Source organism: Myotis yumanensis, unplaced genomic scaffold, assembly GCF_028538775.1.
Source record: "Myotis yumanensis isolate MYYU_CA2020_CCGP unplaced genomic scaffold, mMyoYum1.0.hap1 SCAF_16, whole genome shotgun sequence".
Lineage (NCBI taxonomy): Eukaryota > Metazoa > Chordata > Mammalia > Chiroptera > Vespertilionidae > Myotis > Myotis yumanensis.
The window spans coordinates 41,718,710-41,741,572 of NW_027223767.1; the positions used below are offsets into that span (position 1 = coordinate 41,718,710).

At 50.6% G+C, this 22,863-nt stretch overlaps 2 protein-coding genes and 1 non-coding gene across 5 annotated transcripts; 1 reads left to right on the plus strand and 2 right to left on the minus strand.

Moving 5' to 3' along the window:
- Positions 1-974: 974 nt before the first annotated feature.
- LRRC59 (leucine rich repeat containing 59) lies at positions 975-15,844 on the plus strand. The gene is made up of 7 exons (XM_070393875.1): positions 975-1,305; positions 3,015-3,074; positions 4,915-5,073; positions 5,327-5,431; positions 9,695-9,767; positions 11,858-12,031; positions 13,899-15,844. Exons 1-7 carry the CDS (start codon positions 1,201-1,203, stop codon positions 14,141-14,143), a joined length of 921 nt encoding a protein of 306 aa, XP_070249976.1. The 5' UTR covers positions 975-1,200; the 3' UTR covers positions 14,144-15,844.
- On the minus strand, positions 15,602-22,856 carry EME1 (essential meiotic structure-specific endonuclease 1). 3 transcript variants are annotated; one of them, XM_070393872.1, is made up of 9 exons: positions 22,824-22,856; positions 20,744-21,537; positions 20,532-20,659; positions 18,410-18,499; positions 18,196-18,317; positions 17,858-17,987; positions 17,498-17,613; positions 16,546-16,735; positions 15,602-16,289 (listed from the first exon to the last, which is right to left on the minus strand). In XM_070393872.1, exons 2-9 carry the CDS (start codon positions 21,510-21,512, stop codon positions 16,113-16,115), a joined length of 1,722 nt encoding a protein of 573 aa, XP_070249973.1. In that variant the 5' UTR covers positions 21,513-21,537; positions 22,824-22,856; the 3' UTR covers positions 15,602-16,112. The 3 variants fall into 3 exon arrangements, with proteins under 3 accessions (XP_070249973.1, XP_070249975.1, XP_070249974.1); XM_070393873.1 differs by lacking the exon at positions 16,546-16,735 and having other exon boundaries at positions 16,126-16,289; XM_070393874.1 differs by lacking the exons at positions 16,546-16,735; positions 17,498-17,613.
- Positions 19,030-19,163, minus strand: LOC138995232 (small nucleolar RNA SNORA13). Its single transcript, XR_011468562.1, has one exon. It is a non-coding gene; the product is annotated as a small nucleolar RNA SNORA13 (small nucleolar RNA).
- Positions 22,857-22,863: the final 7 nt, after the last annotated feature.

A 22,863-nucleotide genomic window follows, 5' to 3' on the forward strand; every position in this document is an offset into this window, starting at 1 on the left:
CATTCTTATGCCTGTTTCTCATGTATTCGTACATAAGGCATAGTGATTTCTTCAGGTTTCATTAAGTAGCAAGAGGCAGAGCCAAGATTAATACCCAGTTTTCTAGTCCCCACCTTAGCCACCAAGCTCCACCACCTCTGACAATAAGGCAGCAGATAGGGCATTGTCAGAGCCCCAGGGAGGGACCGCTAACTCAGTCTGGGGTTCAGTCGGTGGCTGGAGGGGTTTCCTGCAGGACTCGGGGAATTAGCTAAGCCTCAGAGGTGCCTGAGGAAGGCAGGGCCATTCCAGGAGGGGGAAAGGTGGGGAGCCCCCCACGGAAGGTCTCACACAGCATCCCAGGCAGGGACGGGGGTTAGGAGGAGGCTGCGGAAGCAGGCTGGGCCAGTCTAGAACGGAGAGTGCTCCATAGCCTAGAGGTCGCTGGAGGTTTGAAGGGTTCTAAGCAGAGGGGAGGCCTGGCTAGATTTTTAGAAACATCATGTGGGCAGCTGGGTAGAGGCGGATGGGAGGAAGAGAGACTCAGAGTAATCCCAGGTGCGAGTTGGTGGTGGCCTAGACAAGGTCTGGGGCGGTGAGGAGGGGATACGAGACGGGCAGAGGGCGGGTTTTCCGAATGATTGGGAGGGAGACTGTTGGGTAGAGGACAAGGAGCAATTTTGAAGGACACACAGTTTCGGCTTCTAATCCAGGAGAATGGGGGTGATGTCATGAGGTCTGTTTTGGATGCAGCCCAGGTCTTCTGGCCCCATTCGCGTGCCCTTTCGCCTCTTAACGTGGTCAGCAATGATGCCCGCAGGCGTGCCCCCAAGTCACCGGGGAACGCGGCGGCCCCGCCTCGCCAACCAGCTCGGAGCCTTGAACCCCACCCCTCCGGGGTTGGCGGCGCCTGCAGGGCGCGGCCTCCGGCGCCAGAGGGCGCTCGGGCACCTGCGAGCGCCCCTCTAGCCCAGCGCGTCTCGGTGGCCGTGAAAGGTGACGTGGACACGGAAGTGGTCGTCGTCGCGGCGGTACCGGTGGGAGCGGGGCGCAGGGACCAGAGAGCGGCCGGCGGGCAGACGGGCGGCTGGGGTTTTGCACCGGCGGCGGAGGACGCAGGCCTTGTCGGTTGGGTGCGAGACCACTGAGCCCAAGGGCGGCTTCTGGAGCATCTCCTGCCGGTCGCAGCCCGAGAGACGGGGCCGCTCAGCCGGCGTCACCATGACCAAGGCCGGTAGCAAGGGCGGGAATCTCCGCGACAAGCTGGACGGCAACGAGCTGGACCTGAGCCTCAGCGACCTGAATGAGGTCCCGGTCAAGGAGCTGGTCAGTACAGTCGCGGGCCCCGGCGTCCACCGAGCCTGCCCCTGGCCCTGGCGTGGGTCGCCCCCTTCCCCGCGCCCCCGTGGGGAGGTCCTGGAATCGGGTGGGGAGCTTGGGGCCGAGCCCCCCCGGGGAGGCCGCGTCCGGTCCCAGGGCTCTTCCGAGATGTACACGTGTCCCTTTGGCGCAGGTCCAGGGATGGGGTTTGGGGGCGGGGGGCTGCTGGTCCGGCCTCTGGCTTTGCCCGGGTCAAGAGTAAATCTCCCCCTGCCCCATCGGGGGGTGGGGGTGGGGGATCACGACGCCCAGCGCCGTGCCTGACCCCCGGAGGCGCCCACGGAGCCGTGGCTGGATGTATTGGGAGAATGAATGAGCAAATGAATGAATGACTAGGTCTGAGAAGGAGGCCTCCAGGTGGACCGGGGTGTGGCCCGGAGCCAGGGTTTCGTAGGGAGCCGGCCAGCCCAGGCGGCCGCCCCAGCCCCGAGGCGTCCTTCCTTGGAGAAGGTGAGGCCTCCCTGCTTGGTTGGCAAGGTCTCTCGCCCACTGGGCTGAAACTGACCGGCATCCCCGCTGCCCGGGGGCCCACCCCTCCAGCCCCCCTACTCCCACCCTCCCACCCAGGAGACCGAGGTCCGAGGCCCTTAGGAGATTACACCAACTGGTTGCCAACGTGGAGTGAGTGAGATGGGTCATCCCTGCTTTTCCCACCTGGTGGCTCACCTGCGCCCTCCTCGCCGGCCTCACTTGGGATGACGTAGACTTTTGTCTCGGCCTTTGGCGCTGGACCCAGCCTTCCCTCCGCCTTGGCTGTGTAGGGTGGAGTTAGCACAGGATTCCCAGTTCATATGTCAGTGCCCCATTGCTTCATAGCCGAGTGCCCTTGGCAACCTACTTCACCCCCCCCCCCCTCGATTTCCTCATTTATAAAATGGTGGTAATAGTTCCCGTCTCATAGAGGTTATGAGGATTCGGTACAACTGTGAAGTGAACTGTTTGGCAGGTAGCAGATGCTGAAACATGTAGGTATGATGGCTTTCTTCCCACTGTAAAATCTAACACTTTTTTAAGGTGGTCAGACTTATTCTTGGGACTTTCTGACAACTGGGAAGTGTAGGTTGGCCCAGGGTCCTTTATCCGAGTGTTTGGCTTCTTTCCCACCCCGGGAAGATGGCCAGCCTTGTTTCCACCTGGCCCTAGGACTGCCCCTAGGGAGAAAGAGGGTGGGTTTCGCTGAGCTCCTCCCTGAACACCAGGGAGACTGGAGATGGGGCCTGAGGGCCTTATTTTCACTCTGATAGTTACTGTTTACTCGTTCATTCAGTCATGAACCAGCCAACATGTATATTGAGAGCCCAGAAGGTCTGAACTAGGGAATATGGAAATTGCAAAGCCATATTAGACACAGTCCCTTCGTTAAAACGAATAAGGAAGGGTGCTAGAGAAAATACTAGAAATGCTAAGGAGAATTCCTTAAGAATCTGTTATCCTTTCTTGGATGTTCCATAGCCAAACCCCTATTTGCCTTCTTCCCTAGGCTTTGGTTGCTTGGCTCATTTTTCCTCTCCTATCCCTAGGAACATTATACTTTAGTGTTAATTTTTTTTTAAAGGCCTTTCCTGATCATGGGAACTGGTAAATGCTTCCTTAGCAGATGTCACTGAATCATTTCATGTGTTGATTTGATGTTTGGTTCTCGTTCCCTTTCCTAGGCTGCCCTTCCAAAGGCCACCATACTGGATCTGTCCTGCAATAAACTGACTACTCTCCCGGTAAGACTGGCAAGCACGCACAACTCCTTCTGGAGCCCTGATGCTTCATTTTCCTGTTTGGAGAAGTTGTGTCATAGGCATAGTTTCAGGCTAGGCCTGCAGGCAGCCTTCAGCTAAATCTGAGTATGTTGGGGGTGGAGTCATCTCAGTGGGAAGGAAAGCAAGGTAGGGGCCTCGTTCTTTAGAACAGTGGGAAAGTCAGGCCACAGAAAACTAAAGTCAACAACAGGATGCTGGCTGAATCCCTTACTGGGCTCACCCTTTTTTCTGCCTGATATCATTACTTTGTAAAATAGTTTATCTCCCTATTGCATAGAGGAGACTGGAGAACTTCTTAAATTGCTCTGCATTTCAGAGAGAAAGCTGTTTATAAACCGCTTCCTCGTGCAACAGTTAATGGGGAACAGGAGAAATTGTGGTTGTATGGGACTACTGTGTCATTATCCTTTCAGTCTTTAATTGCTTGAGATAAGCACATCCAATCTATGGTCAAATCCTTTTGATTTTTCTGTACCAATTCTCCTTTGCTGCACCTGTGTAGGCGCTGGACTCGTTCATCCCTCAGCCTCTCCTGGTAAATGTGCTTTCTCCTCTATAGCAGTGCTCCCTCACAGTCAGGCCTAAGTGGGTTGTCATTGTTGCCTTTCCCATCCATTACCCTGGCCAAGTCCCTCTTGCCATTCTCTGATATTCACTCATTTACTCAGGAATCGAGTCTCAGGAGTTGGCAGTTTCTTCACTGGGTCATTAGTCCATTCCCCTCTCGGCATTCACCTGGACCTCACTCATTGTCTGTAGCATCATCCCACAGCTCATCAAGAACCATTTTTAATACTGAACAGGCATCTGAGCTCCCACTTCTTCCAGGAAGTATTTTGTGCTGAATTAAAGAAGGGCAGAATTCCTTGCAACCTGACACCTGCTGTACACTTTGTCGGATGGTCACTCAGCACTCCCACGTGTACTTTTCAATCCGTTGTCTTGCCTTCCTCGGCAGTGCAGATCCCCTGGCGTAGATCCCCTGGCGTAGATCCCTTGGCGTTTACAAGTCCCCAGAGAACATGAATAGTACCTTGAAGGCTTAATGATAAGAGGGATGTTTTGACATGAGCTGAAGAAGAGCCAGGATATGGGTAGGGTGTGCCTCAGCCAGTCATTTAAAAAACCTTCATAGGGCACCTGTGCTAAGTACTGTGCTAAGTGCTACAAAAATAAAAAGAATAACACTGGTATTCAAGGGGCACTTGATCTTAGGAAAATGGATGGTCTCACTATGTTTTGACAGCTCCTATGAAAGGTGAACATAGCGTGGTGTATGAGGACAGAATGTGTCTCCAGTCACTCTAGTAGCAATGTGGAGGACAGGTGCAGCGGTTCTCTACCTGTAGGTCGCGACCCCTTTGGCGGTCGAATGACCCTTTCACAGGGGTCGCCTAAGACCATCCTGCATATCAGATATTTACATTACGATTCATAACAGTAGCAAAGTTACAGTTATGAAGTAGCAACGAAAATAATCTTATGGTTGGGGTCACAACATGAGGAACTGTATTTAAAGGGCCAGAAGGTTGAGAACCACTGGGTTAGAGGGAGAGAACTGAGGGTGAAGGGACCCACATTTATTTTGTGCCTACTTTGTGCTCAGCCCTTTTGCAAACACTTCTCACTCCTTACGACCAGGAGTGATGCTCATTATGTCCATTTTCATTTGAGATGGAATAGCTGGTAAAAAGTAGAGTCAGGATTTACACATACTAGTAGGTGCCTCTGAGCTGGGGGCTCCTGGGCTGTTCACCAGTGTGTGAGCCCCAGGCTGAGGTGTTCTCTCTTTGGGTCCTAGTCGGATTTCTGTGGCCTCACACACCTGGTGAAGCTGGACCTGAGTAAGAACAAACTGCAGCAACTGCCTGCCGACTTTGGCCGTCTGGTCAACCTCCAGCACCTGGATCTCCTCAAAAACAGACTGGTCACCCTGCCTGTCAGCTTTGCTCAGCTCAAGGTACCAATTCATGAACCAATGCTTCATGGTCAGGGATGGCAAAGGGAGGCTCAGGGTCTCCTGGACCACGGCTTAGGCTGACCGGAATAGGTGCTGCCACATGGTGTTTCCTACAGTTGGGACACAGAGGAGCTCTCTCCCTACTCGTTTTGTTCCACTTGGAGGGACTCAGTGTGTGAACTCAGGCTTAGCCAGTCTCAATGCCCCATCTCTTTCTTTTTTAAATTTTTTTATTTTTGCCCTATCTCTTTAGAGCCTGAAGTGGCTGGACCTGAAGGATAACCCCCTGGATCCTGCCCTGGCCAAAGTGGCAGGGGACTGCCTGGATGAGAAGCAGTGTAAGCAGTGTGCCAACAAGGTAAGCACCCCCCCCCCCTCCCCACACACACACACACTGGTGTCTCTTTCACAGACTCTCCTGGGACTTGCCTCTGCCTCCTCTTGTTTTCCCTTCCAGGGCACCCGTAGCTGTGTGTTGATTAAAGTACTAAGGTCTCAGTACGTTTGTCTACTATGAACCTGGCAAGCAAAGGGAGCTTTGTTTCTGTGTTTACTTTACAAGTAGTAGAACAATACTACTTTGGCTCTACCACAGGCCTTCCATTCTTAAGGAACCCGGACCTCCCTGATCCAGCATTTCACTGTCACTGTTGTTTGAATGGGGCCAGAGAGTTAGGGGCAGTGGCCTTTCTGAGTCACAGAAAGGAACTTTGATAATAAAGGTATTGTTCGTATTTGTGAGTGGTTTTTTAAAAAATATATTTCTTTATTGATTTCAGAGAGGAAGGAAGAGGGAGAGAGAGATAGAAACATCAATGATGAGAGAGAATCATTGATCAGCTGCCTCCTGCACACCCCTCACTGGGAATCGAGCCCGCAACCCAGGCATATGCCCTTGGCCGGAATCGAACCTGGGACCCTTCATTCCGTAGGCCGATGCTCTATCCACTGAGCCAAACAGGCTAGGGCCGTATTTGTGAGTTTATAGCTATAAACAGATGTATCCTCTGCAGACCTGGCATTTGATTTCAGTCGAGTCATGTGAACACACTGTATGCGGGTAGCTTTCATCAGGCGCTAACAGGTGGCGCGTGGTGCGGGCCATTTTTGCTAATTTTTTTGCGCAAATGGCAACGTTCAGTAAAATTATGATAACTTTAGTTTACGTATTTATACGTTACCCGCATTCTACTGCTAGTCTATAAAAAAAAAAAGTATTTTAAGACGGCTCCCGCGGAGTACGCGCAATTCACGCGAGCCGACTTAACTCGTTTCCCGCAACCCAAGTGTGAAATAGCGAGGAAATAAAGGCAGCATGGAAGGCAAACATTGCCAATAACCTTGAAGACGCCTCACATGGCTAAGAACAGCACTACTCCCATCTCTCAAAAATCCCCACCTCTAGTCATTTTCCCCTCCTGCTTCAGAACGGATTGCTGCTGCTTCCGCTGGGCACCAGATGACTTTGGGAACTATTATCACCATTTTGGCCGGGCACCAGATGACTTTGGCTTTTGCTTAATGGTGAACAAAAAGGCCTTAACTTTAAAAGCAAGAATTAATATAAGTGAAATGTGTGTATGATGAGTCTCTATAGGAATCTCGAGAGTAATGTACTTTCTTATCATTAGCTCAGGGCTTCTTAGATAGTCCCACCATCTGTGCCACCTATTGTTATAAGAAACCAACAGCAAAATTAAGGCAGCCAAGTAACCAAGGCGACAGTGTGCCCGTGGCTGATGACACCGCAGGTGATCAGTGAAGTCCCATTTTGAAAACGTGCTGCTTTAGGAGTGACGTTGGTTTCGAAGAACAGTAGTAGCTACCATTGACTACCCTCTAGGCACTACATGCTCCGCGGGAAGTCTGTGTTCATATCTCTGACACTTAGACACCCTCATTGTGCACAGGCCTTTCATTTGTCCATTTGGTCAACAAATAATACATTGAACCATATGAAACTGCTGATACTCTACAGTCTGTGACCTATAGAAACAGTGTTTATTGAGTGCGAAGGTCTTGAGGAGTACTCACACTTGCAGACAAAGCCCCAGATAGCACAGTGCACTGTGGATGTGGTAACTACGCCATCCTTCCAGCATGCCGCCCCTGAGCTGTCTCCGGCAGCACACCTTTAGGTATTGCTGGGAAGTGGCCTGGGTGAGTCAGAATGAGGTTACTAGTCTCCATGAGTTAGTTTAGATCTCACCTCGCGTGGCATAGTCATAGTAACTGATCAGCTTGGTACATAGTAAAGAATCTTTTAAGAATAATTTGTTAGTTCAACAGTGTTCATCAGGTGCTTACTATATGCTGTGAACTGGGATAAGTAGACAAAATCTACCCTCTAGGGCAGTGGTTCTCAACCTTCCTAATGCCGCGCCCTTTAGTACAGTTCCTCATGTTGTGGTGACTCCCAATTTCATTGTTACAAATTGAACATAATTAAAGCATAGCGATTAATCACAAAACAATATGTAATTATATATGTGTTTTCCGATGGTCTTAGGTGACCCCTGTGAAAGGGTCGTTCGACCCCCAAAGGGGTCGCGACCCACAGGTTGAGAACCACTGCTCTAGGGCATGGATGGGGAATGTCTGGCCCACGGGCCGTATAAGGCCTGAGAAATCATTTGGTCTGACCCTGCTAAGGCAGTAGGTGTGAGTTAATTAAATGTTTGCCCAGATACAGGCTAATTTTCAAGTTGATCATTTTGTATGGTCCGTGAATGATATAAATATCCAAATGGCCCTTGGCAGAAAAAGGTTCCCCACCCCTGCTCTAGGGGCTTACAGCCTAGACTAGAAGAGTCCCTCCCATTTCTGAACTTGCTGTGTTTTCAGATAGATACAGGTTACTCCTGCTATAAAGGTAAAGGGACGTCTCTTAAACCTCCTAGCTCTTCATTAGCCAGCTGTACACTCCCCAAAACCAACTGAATGGTTGATGCTTATTTAAAATTCAGAGTGACACAGGGACTGTCTCCTTCATGCTTTACCTTCCTCCAGATCCTGTCACTCCTCGTTGAGAAGCCAATTTTTAGGAAGTTGATTCCCTTCAGAGAGAAGAGATTGGACTCCTGGGTTACACAGGATGGTTCCTTGTGGCTTCAAACCAGGTCCTTGGAGGGAGCTACTTTGGCAGCCTGCCCCTGAGCCCTCATGATGGGCGTGTGTATGTTTGAAGTTCCCACGAAGTAAAATAATTGCATTTGAATACATGTCTGTCCTGTAGGGTGTCTAGTGCAGTAGTGAAATGCAGACCATTTGCTGTTGTAATTTACAATAGTTTAGGTTTTCCTCTCCTCATTCATGCGGTTAGAAAGATGAAGTAAAAAAGCAGCAGTATTTATTGAGCACACATAATGCCAGGGGCTATGTTAGGCAGCTAGTACAAGTTATGTAATTTAATCTTTGCAACAGGCCAGAGAAGTCTTATCTCTGTTTTCCAGATGAGAAAAATCAGCTCAGAAAGGTTAGTCAAAGAAAGAGAGAGAGAGAGGGAGAGAGAGAGAGAGGAAGGAAAGAAGGAAGGGAGGGAGGGAGGAAGGGAGGGAGAGAGGGGGAGAGAGAGAGAGAGAGAGAGAGAGAGAGAGAGAGAGAGAGAGAGAGAAAGGAAGAAAGAGAGGGAGAAAGAAAGATTAAGTCACTTGCTAAGGTCACGCTGTTAGTAAGAGTCAGGATTGTATTGGGCTCCAAGCTTGTACTATGTCCCCTACATCCAAGGAATGTCAGCTGCTAAAAAAATAACAAGGTGTTTACCTCCTCCCTTAACCGTGCCCATCATGAGAATCTCTGAGGTTTTTTAAATTAGAAGTCAGCCGTGACTGAGCTGAGAATTCGAGGGGCTCAGGCGCCAGTGCGTGGTATGGTGTTTGGGCAGAATGGCTCCTTCCCTTTCTCCTCGAGCTCTCCTGCCTCTGCTCCAGTGAGTGGGACAGGCTCTGGTCTGGGAACTCAGAAGACCTGCCCTCCCGGCTGTGCTGCTTCCAGCCCACGAGGTGTGGACAGATCGCCCTATGAGCCTCGGTTTTCTTCCTTTTGAAATGGGAATCCTGTTACTCCTATACCCAGTCTGTCAGTTGTTCATCAAACATGTATTGAGTGCCTATACTTAGCTAAGCTCTGTGCTCGCCTACAGACAGGACAATAGTCCCTACACTTAGGAACTCACAGTCTTATAACTGAGTTAGGTAAGAAAACTCCCCAGGACTGAGGAGAGGGGAACCTGAGGCAGCCAGAGGAGGGAGATCCGGAAAGCATCGTGGGGAACTGCTGTCCCTGCTCATCACAGAGTAGTCCATGCTCGTCACAGAGTTGCTGGGAGAATTATGAACTTGTGCACATCAGAGACTGTAAGTGGCAGGGGTTTACAGATTCCAGTTGTCGCTGAGTTCAGTTTTTTTTCCTGACAGCTGTAGTGAGCGGGGCTCATAGAGTCTTCTCCAGGGGTGGCACTGAGTTGGGACACGTAGAGGGTTAGCTCCATTAGCTCTGCTCTGCATCGGGCTTGCGCTGATCTGGGATCCGGAGAAGAGCAGTCCTTTGAGACTTCCCCTGAGCAGAGTGGAGCTGTAGACCACTGCACGGAGTCCCTGAGCGCCCTCTCCTGCCTTTGCAGGTTTTACAGCACATGAAGGTCGTGCAGGCGGATCAGGAGCGAGAGAGGCAGCGGCGGCAGGAAGTAGAACGCGGTAGGTGGCCATCCCTCTTCCAGTCATCTTCCGGGCCCTGATCCAGCCACTGGTTCTGCTTCAGGAGCTGGATCCAGTGGAGGAGTCGTGCAGAGCAGTGGGGATCAGTGTGGGGGTAGACAGTATCCTCTTTGTCTGACGAACGTCTTTCCAGTCTTGGTTTCTCCACTGAGCTCCAAAGTCACGTTCAACTGCTGTCTGTCTGTCTGCCTGGAGGGTTAATAGGCATCTCAGATTCAGCTTGGCTAAACAGGTCCTCACAGTGTTCCCCAGAAGAGGAAGTCAGCATCCCTGCAGTCATTCTAGCCAGGAATAGAGAGTTGTCCATGATTCCTTTCTCCTGTTACTCCTATACCCAGTCCGTCAGCACGTTCGTATGTGACTATTTCCCCGCCTCCAGGGCCAGCCCCATAATCAGGCCTCCATCCCGTGGACTGCCACAGTACCTCCTGACACGTCCACTCTCCACGCGTGTGCCTTCTCTGCAAAGTCCTTCTCCACACAGCAGCCAGAGAAATCTTTTAAAACAAGTCATTTATGCTGCTATTTGTTTAAAACCCTCAAATGGCTTCCAATTGAGCTTAGAATGAAACTCAAACTCAGTAACATGGCCGTCAAGACCCGCCACAGCCCACGCCTGCTTGCTTCTCCAGCCTTGCCTGCCCCTCCCTCTCTCTCTCTCTCTCTCTCTCTCTCTCTCTCTCACACACACACACACACACACACACACACATACACAGAGAATACAGTTAACTCAGCCACACAGGCTCCTGCTATTGCTGGAACGCACCAGGTAGTCTCACCTCTGGGGCTTTGATTGGCTTCCTTTTCCCTCAGAGCTTTCCACAGTCGGTTTCCTGTAATCCCTCATGTCTCTGCACAAATGTTGCCTTAGGTTAACCTTAACCCTTTCTGAACCACCCAAACTAGAATAGCATCCCAGTGTCACTCTCCATCACGTCCGCTATCATTTACTCTATGGCACACATCATTTCTTTTTTACTGTTTGCTCACTTGTTTATTGTTCGTCTCCTCTACAGAGTAGATGACTCAGGCACTAGAACCTGGCTTGTCTTCACGGCTGTATCTCGAGCACTTAGAACAAGGCCTGGCACCCAGGTGCTGTTGCCTAGCTGGCTGGCTCCTGTGGTACTGACTGCAGTCCCTGAGATCAGAGCTGAGTTATGACTGTCCCTTACACGTGCATGGCTACTGTAATGAGTGTTTACTCCGACCACTGCTGCTTCCACTGCTTCACGGCCCAGGCTCTCTGGAGGCTGAGTGCAGTGTGTTCTTGGCATTCCCAGTGCTCAGCTGGAACTGGGAGCCTGTTTGTTGACAGAGGCAGTGGAAAGCTACAGTACTTATAGTGCTACTATTCAGCTACATGATGGTTCAAACAGGCCTTTAAGCCCTAAAAGGACATTTAGCCACCATCTGTGGCCTTCTGGCTTTGGAAAAATGTACTTGAGATGTCCAAATAACGAATTTGGCAATGCATTTTTAGAACCCAATAATTTGTAAGTTGGGGACTGCGTGTAAACATCTTTGAACTGTGAAGTAAATCAGAATAAGTCTAGACATTACGAACTATTCATCTCGCTGTTTCAGAAAAACATTTCCATCATCTCTACCCCTGAACCTGAGTGCTCACTTTCTCTTCTTGCTTGTCCTTCTCAAGCCACATTCCTTCCCCAAGCGGGGGGAGACAGGACTCCCGTGGACTCAACACCTCCATTGTTGCTTCTGCTCAGAGCCGAGTTGTAGGAGGCTACCGATCGCTGTGCTTTCTGAGTTGGTACCTGTTCTAGGGCGCTCCGGCCTCATCATCCATGCCTTCTGCCCCTCTTGTCAGCTCACCCTGATCTCTTTGCAGCTTGTGGCTAGAAGCCCCCTCATGAGTCCATTCAGCAAACCCCGAGAGCTGCTTATTATACTACAGGGAGGGCAGAAAGGCAGCTGGTTCCTCTCATGTGTCCTTTGTGACCCTTGGCTAGAGGAAGGGAGGCGGAATCCATGCTTTTAATTGCTCGGGAAAGCACATTGGAAGGTGTGGGGAGAGAAGCCATTTGGGGATATCTCTCCTGTAGAGGCGGAGAAGAAGCGGGAGGCCAAGCAGCGAGCCAAGGAGGCTCAGGAGCGGGAGGTGCGCAAGCGGGAGAAGGCGGAAGAGAAGGAGCGACGGAGGAAGGAGTACGATGCCCTCAAAGCATCCAAACGGGAGCCCGAGAAGAAACCCAAGAAGGAAACCAATCAGGCATCGAGTAAGTGTTCCCTCAGTAAGGCTCCGGCAGGTGCAGTGGGGAGACGCACGGATGTGTTCCGGCGTGGATGAACTTGTAAACTTAGTCAGATACAGTGACCCCTCTGGCCTGGGAGCACCTCAGAGGGTTTGCTTACGAGGTGTGGGGGATTCTCCCTGGGAACAAGCGTCGGGCCTGGCTGGCTTGTTTCCCCAGAGGCACATGTGGGGTTTTGGTCAGATGTAGCTGAGAGCATTACCAGGACAGGGAATTGCACTTTTTTGTAAGAGTTAGATTCTAAAAAATATATTTCTTTATTGATTTCAGAGAGGAAGGGAGAAGGAGAGAGAGACATAGAAACATCAATGATGAGAGAGAATCATTGATTGGCTGCCTCCTGCACACCCCCCACTGGGGATTGAGCCCGCAACCCAGGCATGTGCCCTTGGCCGGGATCGAACCTGGGACCCTTCAGTCCACAGGCTGATGCTCTATCCACTGAGCCAAGCCGGCTAGGGCAAGAGTTAGATTCTAAAGTCACCAAGAAAGGTGAAGGATGCATGTGGTCACATGACTCTTAAGTCCCTCGCATCATCCGTGAAGTACACTGGGCGTGCTTTGTGAGCGTGGTGCCGTCTCAGGAAAGCCAGCACTGCCTATGGCTTTCTTTCCGCGTTGGAACAGATTACTCTCTTTTTGCTTGAACACCGCAGGGATCATTTGGTCCGTGTTCAGGGAGCCATGTGGTATAAAAGACACATTAGCGTTTTGCCTGAGTGTGTCCAGTTGAATCTGTGTTGTTATGTGGCTCCATGTACATGGGAGGGTCGTATACCCTCTGGGCCAAAGGGACCCCTGAGCAGGGGAGCTCTGGAGGGAGGCGGAGGCCCTGCTCTCCCTTGCTGGCCTTGCGCAAGTTGCCTGACCTTGCCACCTTTTTGTTTCCTTGTGTAAAATGAGGATCCTCCTTCGTACAGGGCAGCGACAGGATAAAGTGAGAACATCATGAGTTCTCACATGAGGTGCTCAGTCAGGTTCTTTTAAATGTTGCCGAGTAATCTCAAAACCATTTTTTCCTAATTATAAAGGTAATATACGTGTTCATTGCAGAAAATGTAGAAAAGTTCTCTCTAAATATCAGAAAATGGCAGTCACCTCTAATCCCCCATTCCCAGCAGTAATCACTGTTTTTTTTAATATGTATTTTATACAGGGTGGGACAAAATTAGGTTTATAGTTGTTCCTATGGAAAATAATACCGTAATTAATAAATACAAAAATAAACGGTTTCATGTATTCACAACTATAAACCTATTTTTGCGCCACCCTGTATGATATTAACAATATTAATACATCTCAAGGTTCTGGCCAGACAGCTCAGTTGATTAGAGCATTGTCCCGATACACCAAGGTTGTGGGTTCAATCCCAGATCAGGGCACATACAGAACCAATGAATGCAGAAATAAGTGGAACAACAAATCGATGCTTCTCTAAAAATCAATAATTAAAAAAAGTAAAAGTTTTAAAAGTGTTTCCCCAAGTGGGCAGCCCTCCATCCTTGCTTCCTGACAAGCCCCTCCCCTGACCCTGAGGAGCCTGGAGCATCACCATGTTTTCAAGGACTTAGGACCTGGGACTGTGTGCGCCATGTGAGATGTCCAGAATGAGTTCTAGTGTTGAATGTCTTCCCTTGAGTCCAAGGAGAAGGCAGCTTATATTTCAGTCTGCACATAGCAAGTTTTTAAGAGCTCAGATGTTCTTAAAACGATATTCATGCCTAAGAAGGGTATACGTGGATCTGTATGGAGAACAGCACTGAATGGTGGAGAGTGTGGGTCTCCTCAAACTGACTGAACTTCTTTGTCTCCTGTGACTTTGTCACTCCAGAATCCAAGTCCAGCTCTCGGTCCCGTAAGCAGCCACCCCGGAAGCACACCCGGTCCTGGGCGGTGCTGAAGCTGCTGCTGCTGCTGCTGCTGTGCGTGGCGGGCGGGCTGGTGGTGTGCCGGGTGACGGAGCTGCAGCAGCAGCCCCTCTGCACCAGCGTGAACACCATCTACGACAATGCGATTCGGGGTCTGCGCAGCCACCACATCCTCCAGTGGGTCCTGCAGACCGAGCCTCAGCAATGAGCGTGTCCTCAACACCTGCTGCCTCTCAGCCCTGGGACTTGGATTCCTATGGAATTGGGTTCTGCTGGACACAACCTCTTTTTAGCGTCAGACCTACCTGCCGTCATTAAATGGCTGCTGATTGGTACTTGAGACCTCCTCTTTGTAGGACTTCTTTGTTCCTGAGTCAGGGTTCCCTGGTGGAATATGAAGTGGGAGTTAGGGAGAGGAAATAACCTCAGGCCTAAAGGAATAGGCTTGGGGGTGGGGAGAGGAACAACAGCCTTTTCTAGTTGTTATACGGAACTGTGAAGGCAAGGCTCATTTCTCCTAAGTGGTCGGCCGTTACTACATTTACACTTTTGTGTGTCACAAACCCTTTCATTCCTCCCTGGGGACCCAGGGCAGATCAGGAGGCAGTGGGTTGTCAGTGGGGATTAGGACACCATGCTCAGCAAATCTAGCCTAAATCGGAGGGGAGGGGCATACCTATTTTCTTAAGGGCCTCAGGCATTCAGACATTTTAATGACCACACAGTCTCAGGCTCAGAAGGGGACTTCTAGACGATGCAGTCCAATAGAACACTTGCAGATAAGGAACTTGAGGCCTTCTGTGACTTGCTTATGGTCGCCCAGCTATTTTGAGGGAACTGGACTCCCACTCTGGTATTTCTTTCTTTTCCATAATTTTGCCTTCCTTATAATGTCCTGAGAGGCCAGAATGGAGTATCTCTCAGCCAGAGAGTGGAATCTTTCATGTAGACAGATTCATGACCCACAAGTAGAAATCTCATAGCCTAGAGGGTCTTGGGCAGCTCCTGTGGAGTCCTGCCTCTACTTACGTGGCTTCCATAAAATGCCTCGATTTTAGAGCATTAACTTCCCCATTGCCAGTGAACAAGGCAGAGCCTTGCAAAGCCTTCGCCTTCTGTGACAGCTGTTCGTTGGTGTGACTAAATACTTCAAAGGCAACCTGAACACTCCAGCGTCAGAGACTGAGGTTTAGAATGTTTGATTCCAGCCCTAGAACTTACCTGGGCAGCGAAGGGAATCCAGGAGCAGAGGCATTTAAAGGTGGTCGGGAACGCTAACGACTTGTGCAATGAAGGGCGGGGCTGTCACTCTTGTTGGCCAGAGTAAGTGTTTTCTTGCTCAGTGGCCTCCTCTGCTTCATCTTTGACAACAGCTGGATGAAGGGATCAGGAATGGCCATGTCATGGTGCCCACTCACTGAAACTCCCGACTGCAAGTTCCTTGCCCCTCGCCGAGGACAGCAAGAAGCTGTTCAGGTTCAGAGATGAAGAGGACGGGCTCCAGCTTTTTAGGCTCAGTGGTCCAACTGGATAGGATTGCCAGTTGTGACTGTCCTGATCCTGGAAGAAATGACTTTTCTCCCCCAAGGATAGCTCTGCTGTATAGGCCCACACCTTACTCTGGATCACTACACATTCCTTTAGTCTTCCTCCAAGCTCCAGAGCCACTGGTACAAATGCTTTATTGAAACTAAACACATAGTACATAAGATAAGACTGAGAGAATACAGAAGTCGGCATAGTGATCAGACCCGTTCCCTGGCTGGTTGAGGCAGCCTCAGTGGGCCAACAGGGCTGGACACCCAGCCTAGAAAGCCAACCCACCGAGGGCACTTCACTCATGATCTCAAGACTTGATGTTGAGGTTCTTTTGGATTTCTGCAACTATTAAATATGTGTCTGAATGGTCTGTCTGTGTTCCTTTGTATTTTGAGGGCTGGCTGGGGCAGGGGTGGCTCATGCATGGCACTTGATTTTTGCCAGGAGAGGAACACTGCTGGTGAAGATAAATGCAAATATCTCAGCCAGGTGACAGGTAGGGAGACTTCCACAATGGCACCCAGGATCTGTTGTGGGCCTGACCCAGGCTTGTGCTCCAGGCGACACCTCCCTCTCTTCATTGGTCATGTCCTGAGGCAGAAATCTCCAGCTTTTCATCCTGTTCTTTGGGGCTAGCTTCAGTCTGCACTGTCTAAAGAGAGATCTGGCTGCAACGCCGTCATCTGAAGGTAGATGCGCCTGGATAGATCTGGTCCAACACGGCGGGAGGTAGATGTCACGCCTTCCCCACGGCGCACCTGTATGTCTGCAAGCAGATTCTGGCGTTCTTGCTCCGAAAAACACCGCCTATAAGCCTGAAAGTGGAAAATGATCTCTTAATACCACACCATTCACAGTCATCCCTCATCGAGGAACAAGGGTGTGGTGAGCTTGGGTTGGGGGATAAGAATTGTCCCCCCACCCTAGGTCAATGTTAACTCGGATCTCAGCAGACCTGCACTGTTGACCTACAAGGCAATCTTGGGCCCTCACCAATGCTATCCGTGAAAACCACGTGGGAGTCCCACTAAGGCCACAGGGCATGGGGCGGTGGCCCCTGCAGCAGCATACCTGGACCAGGAGCTGTGGGGAGGGATAGGCGGCCACAACAGCACTGGCCATTTCCAGGCTGACTCGGTTCAGCTGCTGAATCTGCCTCCGCCAGACCTGAGCAAGGCCCCTGCCAGCACGGTCCACCTTCGCCCCTCCAGCCCAGTCGCTCTCCAGGCAGAAGGAGAAATTAGTTTGATCTCGGAGTCTCCTGCAAACAGCAGGGATCAAGAGCTGTGAGTCACTGGTTACTTCCTGAACCTGTCCCCTAACTGGGAACTTAAAACTCCTCCCTCCAGTGACCTTGGAAGAAGTGGGCATAAGGTTATATCTTGCTCACTTTGATCCCAAGCAACGCTAGTTACTGCTTCCCTTAACAACAACATCTAGTCCTTTTCATTAAAAGAGAAGTTACCGGAAAAGTACCAGAATCTTTAGTTTATGTTGAGATTGGGTTGCACTGAGACTGGAGAGGCAGTGCACAGGGTCAAACACCTGGGACTGGGCCTCAGGCACTGCGAAGTCTAGTTCTGGTGGTTCTAACGTGCTAGGAGCTTGGCTAAGTCAGTCTCTTCAGGCCTCAGTTCCCTCAGGTAGAAAACGAGGGACTTGGATTAGATCTCTGAGGTCTCACTTAAATTCTGACTATGAACACTCCCTGAGCTAAGCAGGCTAAAACTTATTTTTATGAGAGACTATCACATTGTGACCCGACCTGCACTGAATCCTGGTAACTGCCCACTGGTGAACCTGGACCAACCTGCAGCACCTAACACATAAGCTAAAGCAGAACACCTGAAAGGGGCTGGGGCTGAGGGCTCTTCCCCAGAATCCCCCTTGTGAGGTCAGCTCCTGCTTCAAGCTTGAGACAATGGACTGACAGCAGAGTTCAGGGGAAGGGGCACCTTTGGGTACCAGAACGACTGTAAAGGACCGGACCCAGCAGTGGGCTGGGATTGGCCTGGGCACTTACTTGAAGGGCGCCTCAGCCACAGCCTTTGTGAACGAGCACGCGAAGTCGGCCAGCTCTTGCCAGCTCTGCACAACTCGGGCCTGGGTGTGCGAGTGTAGCTGCAGATCCACCAGTGCCTAAAACCCAAAGGCAGATGGACTGGAGGGGCGGCGAGACTAGTCCGAAGTTTTTCTTCCCTCCATGTTCCCTGAGGCTTCTCTCCTCCCTGTTCCCAACCCCTTGGCTCCTGTTTGGCCCATTCTCTCCTACTTAGTCCCAAGGCAGAGAGTACTGGCCAGCAGGCATGTCACTCTTTCTCAATAGCAAATCGGGTTAGTAAAATGGGTGCCCGGTCCGACTCAGGCAACAGGACGCTCTTACCTCCTCCATGTCTACCCTGGACACCACGGGCCCTGTGTTGGCCTCTGGTGGTCTCTGTTTCTTCTTCTTCTCCTTGGCCTGTTCTCCGTTTGCCACTCCCTGCTTCCTTCTCCTTGGAGGATTTGGAGCACTAAAGCAGGGGAGGAAATCAAAGAAGGGAAGCAAGCACCTTCAGGCTGAGCTGAGGCAGAAGAGGTGCAAGAAGCCTGGACCAGCACATCCCCCGGGGTTCGGTAGGAATACTGTCTGGCAGAAGGATCTAGATTTGGGATGAAAGACTTCACCCCTGTTGGCCCAAGAGCTGCCCCTTTTGATGCTAAGTCTTGACAAATCCAAACCTGAAGCATTTCTCCTGATCCACAATCACCAGTGACAGAGCCTTTCCCGCTGTCCTTGCCGTGATGTCTGCTACAAAGCTCCGGAGTGTTTCCTTCCCTTTCTCAGTGCTGCCTAGACCTCCCTGCACAAAGGGGCAGGAACTGCATTAGTGTTTGCTCTCTAGAGTCAGCCCTCTGTCCCCGCCTCAGCGCCCACCCCTCTGGCTCTGCCCACCTGCTTGAAGTTGTGGATCATGGACACAAACGCCTCTGCCGGGAGCAGCACCAGGACCATCGGCTCCTCCACCCAGGCCTCCTCTCCATCCTGCCAAAGCACCCGGAACCCAGCAGAGGGAGGCAAGTCAGCAGGTGCTCAGCACTGCGAGAGAGACCCAGGCCTTCTAGAGCAGCGGCTGCCAACCTTTCGGACCTCACGGACCACCAGTGATCTGTGAACCACCAGTTGGCAACGGCTGTTCTAAAGGAACTCACTCATCAGCCTAGCCCATTTTATGTTATTCGTTTTCTTCTGGAATGAAGTCATGGTAGCAAGAACCAATAACCATGATCCTGTCCCTCCCCAGTCCTCAAATCAACTGTTCAGCATCTCAAAGGCAGCAGATTAGAAAGGAGCCCGGCGGTGTGGCTCAGTGGTTGAGCAACATCCCATGCACCAAGAGCTCACTGGATGGATTCCGTCAGGGCACATGCCCAGGTTGCGGGCTCGATCCCCAGTAGGAGGTGTGCAGGAGGCAGCCAATTGATGTTGATGTTTCTCTCTCACCCTTGTTTCTATCTCTTCCCCTCTCCCTTCCACTCTCTAAAATCAATTTTTTTTTAATCAAAATTTTTTTAAACTGTTACTTACACAGCTCCTCCACCAAAGACATCAAATTCAAGGGCAGGAAAGGGCTGCAAAGTGTGTAGTTTACGCCTTTTTTGACACCACATTCACTAGTTTCCAAAAGTGAATGGGCAACACAAAGGCTCTCAATTTTTTTTTTTTTTAAAGAAAGGAACATTTACAAGTTGAAATGGGCTGAGAAAATTATGAGATCCAAACAAGAGAGCAAAAATATAATGTTTCATCTATAAACTCTTGAAAATGCGGGGTGGACTATTTTGGATTCGCAGATAAGAGGAGTGGAAGGTACAGGAGGTATAGTAACCTGGGTGCCCAGGCCAGGAAGAAGCATGTACTATGTGTCTACCATGTGCTCGGTGCTTGCTTATCTCATTTAGTCCCCACAACAAGGGTGGGGGGGACTGAAAGGGACGTAACAGTATCCTCATTGTATACATGAAGCACAAATTGATGAAATAATTTGCCCAGGGTCACAGCCATAAAGCCACAAGGCTGCAATTCCAATGCAAGCCCGCCTATTCTCAAAGCCTAGTTAGAGGGAATTAGGAATCCTGTATAGATTAGCTTCCCTCTGCCCTGCAGATCACTCTCCTCCCTTCCCCACTCTCTCTGCCCAAGGAGGGTGATCTCTACAGACCACGTCACAAAGGCCACATGCCCTCTGGCTGGTGGCCCTGGAGATTGGAGGGAAGGAGGGAGGGAAGGAGGAGAGGGAAGTCAGGGTATCTCTTTCCCTGGCCCCTTCCCAATAGGATCACCTAGCGTTTGCTACACTCCTCTATGGGAGGTCAAGCTTCTTCCAAGGTGGTCTTCTCTACATTTCTCTCCTGGATTCCAGTAAACACTTTCTCCCCTCATCCCTTCAGCCCTACGCATGATAACAGCTATGATAACCTGGTGGTACCCAAACAGGGCGATTTTCCTCAAAGAAACATTTGCAACATCTGGAGACATTTTCAATTGTCACAACTGGGGAAGGTGCTACTGGCATCTAGTGAGTAAATGGCAGGGATGCTGCTAAATATTCTGCAATGCAGGCCAGCCCAGCACAACAGCGTGACCTGAAATGACAACAGTACCTGAGGTGGAGAAACCCTGAATCAATACTGTTATCACCCCGAAGTACTGCATTGTCCTTTGCAGTTTCCTTGTACCCCACCCAAGCCTTGGAAAGTAGTTTCTGTATTACCTAAGTTGAGTGTACCATCTGTTGTGTGTGTTTTTAATATTGATTTTTTACAGAGAGGAAGGGAGAGGGATAGAGAGTTAGAAACATCGATGAGAGAGAAACACCGATCAGCTGTCTCCTGCACACCCCCTACTGGGTATGTGCCCTTGACCGGAATTGAACCTGGGACCCTTCAGTCCGCAGGCCGGCGCTCTATCCACTGAGGCAAACCGGTTAGGGCTGTACCATCTGTTTTCCCACCGGGGCCCTGACTGATATGTATAAGAGGAAGGAGGGAGAGGAAAGACATAGCAGAAACCCTACCGCAGCCGGCCCGGCCCTCCTCCTCCAGGCGATGCTGCGTGGCACGGACTGCGCCTCAATCACACAGCAGCACTCCATGGACTGCAGCGCTCCGAGGAGCTGGCCCCCGCCTTCCATCTGTAAAAGCACTGCAACAGACGGAAAGGGGCTGTCAGTGGGCGGCCCGGGAAGCAGGAAGCTCAGCACAGGGTGAAGACAGATGCTGGGCGGACCTGGATCCAGCGCCACCGCGATGTGCTTTAAGCACTCCTCTGGCCGCTGGGCTTTTGGTCTGTTAGCCAGTGCTGCCTTTTTTTCTCTTTGTGGTTGTCTCAGGGTGCTTTCCTTCCGGCTTGCTTGTCCCTGTGAGCCTCTCCTCTGGACCTTCTGACTGTGCTTGGTTCTCTTCTGAGGTGGGAGGGCCTCGGCATTTGCTTTGGTTACTGACGAACTGACGCTCCGGGGAGGGCAGGTAGCTGGGGGGGCTGGAACCTGATGGCATGGACTGTCTACCGTAGAGTTCTTGTTATTCAATGTACACCTTTCTGAGGTGTCTTGGAGGGGAACATCACAGATCTTTGGAAAGGGCTGTTTTTTCCAGTCATGTGATGCTCCTTCATTATTCTGATGATCCAAAACGCTTTTAACTGGGGAGTTAGAATCCTCAGGGCTCAGCTGCTTGTGGGTCAAAAACTTACATGTCAGTCTCTCAGCCAGGGGAGTAAGTTCCTCCTCATCCTCACTTCCACTGCTCAGCACCCTGACTGGCTGTGTTTGGGTGATGGGTTCAGCTGTGTCTGGGACGGGCGGTGGATCTTTCCACCTTGGTGATGGAGGACAGGAGGCCTCAGAATCTGAGGTGTGAACCACTACGATCCTCTCCTCCCTCTGAGGCTGCCTCCTCTTTGTAGAACATGGTTCCTTCTTCAGAAAGGTAAATACTGGCAACTCCTCAGCATCACTGGAAGAGTCCAGGGAGAGTGATGACTTCTTTAGAGCCATTAATACATGCTATCAAATGAATTCTCTAAAAGACAAAGAAAGATGAGACAGACTGTGGCATTCAATTCAGCCCACTAGATGGCCAATCTTTATGGGGGTAAATACGATATAGAGAAACAGAGAAATAGGGTATGTCCCCAACACATTCAACCTGGAACTCAGAGAGCTACACCTTTAGTCTAACAGGAACCTTCTCAAATCCTTTCTGGGTCAAGGTGAGATATTAATGGAGTGGAGGTTTCTAATACAAAATGTTAAGGGGGCCGTAACAAGATTCATACACCCCTCCCACATGGATCTTTACATTTGAAATGGAGATGACAAAAGTCATCCTTTTAAGAAAATATATATTAGCATCATGAAATTCATCCTTTTATTTAAAGTGCATAGTTCAGTGGTTCTTTGTATATTCACAAAGGTTGTGAAACCATCATTACTATCTAATTCCAGAATGTTTTCATCACCCCCAAAAGAAATCCCATAGCCATTGAGCAGTCACTATTTCCTTCCCCCCAGCCCTTAGCAACCACAAATCTACTTTTTCCTGTTCTGGATTATTTCATATCAATGAAATCATACAATATGTCGTCTTTTGTGACCGGTTTCTTTCACTTAGCATCCAAGGTTTATTTTTATTGTAACATGTTCCGGTACTTCATTGCTTTTTATGGCTGCATAATATTCCAATGTGTAGATACCCTTTCATCACTTGGACAGTTGGGTTGTTTCCATTTGGGGGCTATTATGAATAACGCTGCCATTGCACATGCATGTACAAGTGTTTATGTGGATGCAGGTATGCAGTTGCTGGGTCTGTGCAAGAGTCATTCTTTGAACAAATTTTTGTAACACTGGAGGTGTGAGCCGGGATAAACCTTGTAATCTTTCTGGGCCTCACTTTCTTCTTCGTAAAACAGGGCAACACCTACTTTACAAGGTTGTGAGAAGTAAAAGAAACCATGCACCTTCCACCGCGCTTACGCCAGTATCTGGCACACAGCAGGAGCTACGTAAAGTAAGCTCAAGGCCTCGGGAGGGGCCTCATCCCGGCCCCTCGCAGAGCCTCCATAGACTCCTGCAGAATGAGGGAGTGGGGCGGGCGGGCCCCAGAGCCCGCTCCTCTGCCAGGCCGCTCCTCAGTTCATCCACACCCCGCGCAGGGGCCCAGGACGCCCAGGCCCCCAAGCCCCTGGGGAGCAGCGCTCCGGAGGGAAGCCCAGCCCAGCCCAGCCCAGCCCAGCCCAGCCCAGCCCAGCCCAGCCCGCCGCGTCCGCACCCGCGTCCGCACCCGCACTGCGCGCACTAGCTCACCTGCAACTTCTCCCGCTTCTCTTTGAGTTGTCACGCAGGA